General features: G+C 35.9%; 1 protein-coding gene across 3 annotated transcripts; it reads left to right on the top strand.

The window, feature by feature from the left end:
- Positions 1–381: 381 nt before the first annotated feature.
- On the top strand, positions 382–8,593 carry LOC106131679 (UDP-glucosyltransferase 2). 3 transcript variants are annotated; one of them, XM_060949933.1, is made up of 8 exons: positions 382–575; positions 1,437–1,527; positions 2,022–2,217; positions 3,327–3,521; positions 4,055–4,277; positions 4,707–4,926; positions 5,024–5,243; positions 6,205–8,593. In XM_060949933.1, exons 1-8 carry the CDS (start codon positions 432–434, stop codon positions 6,467–6,469), a joined length of 1,554 nt encoding a protein of 517 aa, XP_060805916.1. In that variant the 5' UTR covers positions 382–431; the 3' UTR covers positions 6,470–8,593. The 3 variants fall into 3 exon arrangements, with proteins under 3 accessions (XP_060805916.1, XP_060805917.1, XP_060805918.1); XM_060949934.1 differs by lacking the exon at positions 1,437–1,527 and having other exon boundaries at positions 2,093–2,217; XM_060949935.1 differs by lacking the exon at positions 1,437–1,527 and having other exon boundaries at positions 437–575.
- The last annotated feature ends 875 nt before the right edge of the window (positions 8,594–9,468 follow it).

Below are 9,468 nucleotides of genomic sequence, written 5' to 3'. Positions count from 1 at the left end.
GAGACTGTCGAGACTGTACTGAGCGATTTTGACATATACTCGTAGCATCAATCGATAGCTTTGTAACTGTATTTTTAAAGAGGTGGTTTTTAGCATACTCCTAGCTTTAGGTCTGAAGTTGAGTGCAGTAAAACACGATGAAGAGAAAGAGGTTACACTTGTACAAATACAGCACTTATAATTGTACAATATCGACTTTAATACTACACTCGTTATTTTTCTACATTACGCCACAGAGATAGTAAGTAATTAAAAAAAACCTGTACAATATCAGATAAAATTATCATTTGTTCAGTAAAATATAGGTTTGTTTACATTCAATTCTTAATCTCATCGCTCCGATTGATATAACGTTGCAATGTCATACTGCCAAGGACGAGAGAACTCATATAATCAGTAAGCGAGTAATTTGAGTTCGGACCGAACGTACAATGAAGTTGTCATGTCTACATTTTATTTTAACTCTTTGTTATGTGAACGCGTACAAAGTTTTACTGTTTTTCCCGTTTCCTATAAGAAGCATGGGGATTTTAGGTGAAGGATTTGTGAAACACCTCACTGATGCTGGACATGAGGTAATTATTAGTGAAATTAAGTTGAAAATTGTTTAATTCACGGTAAAAGTAAAACATTCATAAGCAATTTTCAAATATTATATATAGCGAAATAAAAATCTTTATTCAATTAATGTTCTATTTTTGTTACATTTATTTTTATGTGCAATAAAGTGTTAACAAACAAACAAAAATATAAATAGTAGTAGGCAACTTTAACGAAATAAAGAAACAAAAAAAATAATTACAGAAAGATTCACATATTTTTGGAGGAATGAGCAAGATTAAAACTGAAACTACTTATAAAAGAAAAAAAAGATGATTATAAACTAAAATTGAATTTATATATTATACAGTCCTGCATAGCATCAACTTGCGGGAGTGTGCCGACAAAGCTGGCAGCATTGCCATAAAAAATTTATACGCTGATTATCTCACCTTTGCGTGTTCCCAATTGCACCCTTTGCCGCCTACAAAATCAAAATGATGAGGTGAATTTCTTTGTGTCATAAAGAAAGGAATAGAAATAATGTAAATACCAGCTAGGAAGGAATTTCGGTAATTGTCCGAACGAGTAGGTATTGTTCTTTTAGGTGATGAGCTAGCAACCTGTCACTATTTGAATCACTAAGCCAAACAGCTGAACGTGGCCTATCAGTATTTACAAAACTGTTGACTTTGTTTACCCCGCAAGGGATATAGACGTGACTATACGTATGTCTACACATACATACCTACGTATGTATGTATCTTGTATTGTATATATAGTAACTACGAACGCACGTACGTGTTCCTCTGTTCAAGCTATGGATGATTAATCTCATCATCTACCTATAGCTAGAACAGAGGAACATGGTGATGATGATGGTGATAATCTTACAGGTGACATATGTTACTTCGGTAGTCACCAAGCGGGACTATGGCAAGAATTTCCGACAAATTGATGTAAGCAAAAACTTCGCCATGATGGGAGGTAAAAAACTAACTTATATACTTAATTACACGTACACGTACACATACACCTTGTGTTTTTTTATTTGTTTGTCCGTGAATACATATGGCCACGTCTATATCCCTTGCGGGATAGACAGAGTCAACAGTCTTGAAAAGACTGAATGGCTACGTTCAGCTAGTTGGCTTAATGATAGAATTGAGATTCAAATAGTGAAAAATGAAAATGAAATGAAAAATGAAAAAAAGATTTATTTTCCACAACATACCAATATACAAAATTAAATTTATAATAGTGTTATAATTTATATAAATAGTGACAGGTTGCTAGCCAATCGCCTTAAAAAAGAATCCCAAGTAAGCCTATCCCTTAGTCGTCTTTTACGACATCCATGGGAAAGAGATGGAGTGGTCCTATCCTTTTTTGTGTTGGTGCCGGGAACCACACGGCACTATTACGTGAATATATTTTGTATAATTTGGCTTCTGCACTTCTTCATTACCGTTGTTTTTCAGATGACCCAATGATGAACATCACTGTGGTAATGACTGCAGGAATAGAAATGAATGATCGTAAAATGTTGCAGGAGTTTGCTTATATATCTGCCGACCAGACGTTCAAATATGATAATGTGAGGAATTTCTTAGAGGATACGAGTGAGAAATTCGATGTTGTGATTGCGGATTTATACGAAACGGAAGTTTATGCTGGGTAAGCCTTAACAATTACTGTTAATTTTATTCTTTTTCCCCCTGGCTTTAATCCCGGTCACATCCTCACCACTCTGGAGAGGAATCCGGGTAAGCCCTTGACCATGGATCTAGGATTGGGTCAGCCAGGTTTTTATACGAAGCGACTCCAGTCTGACCTCCGCAACCTTTGCAGGGGAACCAAACCCGTATAGGATTGTTGTTACACATCCAGTTGTCTAAATGTGTTGGTTTCATCACGATGTTTTCCCTCACCGTAAGAGCATCGGTTGGTATTCAAACTAATGTACTGTATGTATTAAAATAGTCATTGGTACACATGGCCGAGGTGGGATTCCAACCGGTGCCTTTTAATCGGACACCTTACCGATTCGAGTATTATCTTTTGCTTATTATTGACGGCCTCTATGGCGCAGCGGTAGTGCGCTTGTCTGTGACACCGGAGGTCCCGAGTTCGATTCCCGACCAGGGCATGATGAGAAACGAGCTTTCTCTGATTGGCCTGGATCTTGAATGTTTACCTATATAAGTATTTATTATAAATATAGTATCGTTGGGTAAGTATCTCGTAACACAAGTTTCGAACATACTTCGAGGCTAACTCAATCTGTGTAATTTGTCCCTTAATAATTATTTTTTAAAAGAAATTCATTAGTTATGGTGGTGAACAGAAAGTTACTGGAAATATCGTATATTAATCTACCGTGGGACGATGGGCGATGACGGTCACTAAAATTGATTCTTTATTCATGTAATCTCAATAGATGAGAATAACAGTCATTAGTTCAGTATTACACAACTTAAACATGACGTGCTCTTAATACCATTATTTGTGATACAAACGTTATGCATCAGTGACGAACTACAATTATTTACCAAATGTAACATGATACTTAGATGTCGTTCAAAATAAATGATTTTGCTCACGAGTAGATCAGATTTTTAATTAAATCCGAAAAACCATTTTTTTTAAGTTATATTTCTAGGATTTTCTGCTGTTTGCTATACCATATTCAATTAAAGAGGCCTTAATTCATCTATCAGGTTACTCTGCGGTATAAAAGACAGGCAATTTAATGATTAACTTCTGATTGTTCGTTATTATTTCAGATTATCGGTTCTATACGACTGTCCCATGATATGGAGTTACTCCATGGGCGCTCACTGGCAGGTTCTTCGTTTGATCGATGAACGATCAAACCCATCCTATACATCTGACTATTTGTCTGGTAATATAGCCCCGTTGAGTTTCCAGCAAAGGCTGCAAGAGCTATGGGCTCAGATCGAGGGTAGTTGGTCCAAAAGGTAATTAATGCAAATCAAGTAATTGAACTGGTTTCAAAGAATATAGAAAGAATTATCGTGTAGGTAGTTCCCGGATTTAGAATACTACCATTCCATCTCTTTCAGATGGATGTAAAAAGCGACTAAGGGATAGGCTAGTAAACTTGGGATTCTTCTTGTAGGCGATATGCTAGCAATCTGTCACTGTTTGAATCACAATTCCATCGTCAAGCTAAATGTGGCCTTTTAATCTTTTCGAGACTGTTGACTCTGTTAACCTCGTAACGGATGAAGACTTAGAAATAGATGTTGCCTACTCTTTACTTATTTAAGTAGCATTATTGATAGGTGTATTTTTTGAAAATTATGAAAAATACCTGCCTTCTACCGGTCTAATAGGAAATTTAGAATTATCTTGACCGGTAGTGGCCTGTTTTGAAACTGGTATTTCTTGATAGTCCGTTTATATTTTATTTAGTAAACCTTTTGATTTATTGACTGACAAATTTCGCATATCTTATTTTGTTGAACTTAAAAACTAAATTACATTTTAGTTCTCATCTACAACCAAAGGAAGAAAAACTTTATGAAGATATCTTCAGGCCACTTCTAAATAAGCGTGGCAGAACATTACCAGATTACCAGGAAGTATTATATAATTCATCATTCATATTCGCTAATGAGCACCATGCATTTGGTACAGTGCCGAGTATACCACTGAATTTCAAGTTAATCGGAGGACTACATATAGACTCGCCGATTAAACCATTGCCTCAGGTAAATTTATTTATTATTCGGATGAATACAACAGGGTCAGGTCAAAAGTACCCGAAACCGCCGAGCTTACATGAAGAGAGTTATGAATGTGGATGAAGCGAAGGAGTATGCAGAGATCGTGGCAAGTGGAAAGAGGAAGTCTCTGCCTACCCCTCCGGGAAAGAGGCGTGATTTTATGTATACCTATATGTATGTACGAATACAATAATTAAACATAATGTTAAATTAAGTTTACTAAGCAAAGTAACAACGCTATCATGATGAATTCGGGAAAGATCTGGTTAAAACACCAGATGAGTTAACGTGAAAGGTTGTCAAATGTACCTATATGAAGTAAAAGAAGAACTTAGGGATGATGGTAATTGGAAAGATGCAGTCTCTGCCTACTTCTCCGGAAAAGGTGCGTTATTATTTGTTTGTATTTTTCAGGATCTACAGTCTCTTATGGACAAGTCAACAAATGGAGTAATATACTTCAGCATGGGCTCAACTTGGCAAAGTAAATATATTCCCAAGCAAGTGACTGAAGCTTTACTCAAAACATTTTCAGAGTTCAAACAAACTGTCATTTGGAAGTATGAAGCGGAATTGGCAAATCTGCCAAAGAACGTTCATATATTGAAATGGGCTCCACAGCCTAGTATATTAGGTAACCGAGTTTTTCTTTAGCATAAATAGGTATTATCAGAAATAGACCTTATCACCTGGGAAAACTTGCTAAACTGAAACTTGTTACATTATTTCAGCTCACCCTAACTGCAAAATATTCATATCGCACGGAGGTCAACTTTCTTCGACTGAAGCCATCCATTTTGGTGTGGCTACCATTGGGGTTCCTATATTTTTTGACCAGTTTGTCAACATCAAAAAGGCTGTGAATAAAGGATATGCGATCAAAGTACCCCTTACATTCAATTTGGCTGAAGATCTTAAAGTTGCCATCGAAACTATGCTGGCTGATCCAAGGTATGTTAAATATCCGTGAATGGAGAGATTTCTGAGGAATCTTCGAAATAATAAGCCTACAATAATACATGTGTAACGTCGTGCCGCTTCGGATTCCCCAACCCCCCTCTTCACAGCCCGGAAACCCTATAAAAGCGCGCGCACTTGCCACTACACGCTGGTAATACTTTATAGTAAATAATCCACTATTTATGAACAGAAACTTGTCTTTAACTATGTACCTATTAATAAAAATAGGAATACCGCGATGCGTTTAAGGTAAAATTAAAACTACGATTTCTAATTTCAACAATAAGTAGTAACAATACAAGCTTTGATACTATAACAACCTTTTGTACCCAACAATGCTTACCTACTTTTCAAATATTCCAAGGTCTGCACTTAGAGCGTTAGATTATCTACTTTACCTGGAAGTAGTTATTTGAGAGGGTAAGTTTTGGGTGTTCTAGATAATGTTTCTCAGGTTACATTGTGTTAAGTTGGGTATTGGGGAGAAGTTTAGTAACGGTTTATTTGAATTGCACGAGATTAGTGCTAATGATCAACATCTGGGCGAAAGACTAGAACATTTGCGACATAAGCGTTTTATTTCGAGGATTTTGTTGTCAATCAGGCCTTATTTATTTTATCTTGTCCGCCAATGAGATCTAATTGAATACTAAAAAACTGTAATTACATTCAAAATCATGTAGTTCTGCCATGTCCGTCCACCATTTTTCTGCATGAAAAAATAGATAACGATTTAAATCTATTATGTTTAGGAAAATATCGAAATTCCATCATGAGGCCGTTAAGCTTTTTCAGTCTTTTCCAAACAATTGGCTCTGTCAATAAAGACGTGTTAAATGTACATTTGTATCAAAGACAAAAAGTCTAGAAATACCACAAAAGAGACAGAGGCTAGGGGGACGACGACAATACAAGCAATACGAATGCTCTTAACCTAACACTTTGATTTCAGTTACAACCTTCGAGCTAAGGAATTATCAGCAATTTACCACGATAGACCTGTCTCTCCAGCTAAAGAACTAGTACATTGGGTGGAACATGTGGTCAAAACTGGTGGTGCCATGCATCTGCGTTCCCCATCAGTCTATGTAAAGTGGTATCAGAAGATTTACCTGGATTTTGTTGCATTGGTGTCAGCTGTTGTTGGTTTGTTAGCGTATATTTTAAAAGCACTTACAAGTAACCTGAAAAAGGCTAAGAAGGTGAAGAAAAACTGATATTTGATGACCATTAAGAACCTATTTCAGCAAATATTCTCATAACAATTATGGAGAGAAGCCCAGCCTTTGATTACGATCTTGGATAGGTTAGTAAAGTCAAGTTTTTACTTGAAATTACTCACACGTGCAAATCCAATTCAAGGCGATAGTATACAGATAATATTTAAAGAAAAAGTTCCAACAAAATTATATCCCTAATTTGGCAGTATTTCGCTAACGCGGTGCCAGAATCAGTAGCGGACTAAATGTGGTTCTATATAAAAGTGAAGATATAAAGATGAAATAAGAGTAAGTTTTTAATTTATAATTGAATCACATTTCAATATTTACTAATTTTATAAATGCGAAAATCTGTCTGTCTGTTCAGCTTTCACAGCTAAGCAGCTGGATCGATTGGAATGAAATTCGGTATAAATATAGTTAAAACCCGTGTTCTCACATAGAATACTTTAAAAAACTCTAAAATTCTTAAATGGGTGGTGAAAGTTCGTATGAAAATCAATAATGCTACCAAACTTCGCACGGTTGTGCGAAGCCGGGGCGGGTCTTTAGTATTTTAATAAAATACAAATAAAACTTGCAAAGTACATGCAATTTTACAGTCAAAGCGAGCACATTCACCCGTGTATTTGAAATTGCATTTTTCATATGAGAAGGAACAATCCGCCTACGGTATTCACAGGTGACGGTTGTTATATAAAAGCCAAGTCAGAGCTACTCGCAGGTAAGCAGATAGACGCGATTTATGTATTTCATATCCCCTACCATGTGAACTTCATATTATGACACACACACAGATTATAAACTTACAAATTTATTTGTAGTACTCAATAGGAAAATAGAGTGAGTGGGTGAGTCAGGTCAGGCGAGTCGTGGCATGTTAGCGCCACTGGACAAAATACCTGACTCACATAACACACACATGCAATACATTATTTAAGGAACTAATAAACTTGCCTAAGTTTTATGCCCTGTAGTTCCGGCACTTAAAATAGGACCATTTCATCACTTTCCTGTTTCGTTTACGTTTACTCTATAACGTTTCACTCATACTTTTCTCACCACACTAATCGAAAACCCTTAGTAGGAGCTGCTCACTTTACTATTCTGATAACGAGGTGAGCCACTCCTCTTTACAACTCACAGCTTTTACCTGCGGATAATTCAAACACTTAACGCGAAATGAAGCTAAGAGATTAGCGGCTTTAATGGACACCCCAATTTAGTGAATCGCTTTAGAGGCGTTGAAATATTTTAGCAGACATTATGATATGAGATAGCTTATATTGGGCGGTTGAACAGTCAAGGTACACTCATTTGAAAAATACACGAATTAACACACAGGCTCAAAATCTATCATGATGTGACGACATCACTAACGTCACATGCCATCAACCAATGACAGCGAAGATTCGTAATAACGCAAGCAAAGATTTCACGGATTGGAGCATAATAAATACAATTTCCTCAATATGGTTAGAGTCGGAGTTCCCAAGACAGAACACTTAGCTCGGCGGAAGATCTTCCCAGGCTCAATTTATTGCGAGAGAAGTTGAATGTCATATAATACGTACAAACATATAATCACGGCCATATCCCTTCCGGGTTTGACAGTCTTAATTTTAGACATTATCGCCATGATATTGAAAATAGCATGCGAATAACCGCGGCTTCGCGAGCATTCTATCGGCGTCGGCGCAATGTCGTTAGTTATATCAAATTTTAATTTTATAGTTTAGTACTATAAATACAAATTCCAATGCAGTCAGAGCAACAAAGTGTTATAATATAATGACGATATTTTTATATTTCATTTTCCGTCACGTCCATTTCAAATGTATTGCCTTCAACCCAAAAGGGGCCGTGACACTCATAAAATTCACGTCCTTTTAATATTAGTTTAGACCCTGCGATATGTAAATGATAACAGGGTTTGGTCCAATGGGGAAAAATGACAAATTCAGCTTGTTTTGTGCTCAGTCGTGTAAGAAATCAGAAAATCGAAATTCCTTTCATGTTAGGGTCTTTGTTAAATGAGCTATGAATACAGAAGATTATACGGGCACACTGTCACACCGTTCAGATTTTAATTTAAATAATAATTAAAAAAATATTTTATTATACGAACTGCTATAATTTGGAATTCCATTCCTGATACTTAAGCAAGTAAGTAAACCTCCGATACGTAAAAAAAATATCAAGTCTTGACAAAAGTAAAATAGCTTGGCTTAATGATAGAATGCTGAAAAGCGATGGGCTACTAACCTGTCAGTATTTGAATCTCAAATACTGAGGTTAGTAGTAGTAGTAAATAAGCTCTTCCCTTACTGGCCTTTGACGATATCCATGGGAATGAGATCGAGTGATCCTATTCTTTTTTTATTGATGTCGGCAACCACACGGCACATTATATGTATGTGTTTCATATCAACGAATATTGCTCACCCTAAACCCTTGAGTAAATTGTTATCTTAATGGTCATATGGCGACGATACATGACGACCATTAGATAGCGGGAGAAACGGCTTAATGTATCTTTTGAAACATGGAATTATCAGATTATCCGAGTATTTGATATATAAATCGATTTTGTAATAATTTTTTTCAAAATATGAGACTCACTGAAATCTCACGAATATCAATTCTTGAGGTCTGCCACGTCCACGGGTTGTAAATTTTTAAATATAATAAATAATGAATAAATAAAAATATATGGTACAAATAACACAGATTGAATTAGCTTCGAAGTATGTTAATAAAAATAAAATTTAAATTAATACAATTACTACAACCAACGTATATTTTATGACGACGATAACAAATTCTTATTTTAAAACTTTTAAACGAGTAAAAATTAATTGCGGTGTGAGTATCGTCTTTGCACCGATATATAAGCATAATTTTTCCTTTTTCATTCTCAGTACCTACTTCACATGATAAATGATCGCTTGCTTTTTATCAACGTCGAGTTAAACACAACCGACTCTGATATTTTC

This window comes from Amyelois transitella, chromosome 20 (genome assembly GCF_032362555.1).
Source record: "Amyelois transitella isolate CPQ chromosome 20, ilAmyTran1.1, whole genome shotgun sequence".
Classification (NCBI taxonomy): Eukaryota; Metazoa; Arthropoda; class Insecta; order Lepidoptera; family Pyralidae; genus Amyelois; species Amyelois transitella.
Note: the sequence above shows the minus strand (reverse complement) of the source record. Positions and strands in the feature narration are given on the sequence as shown.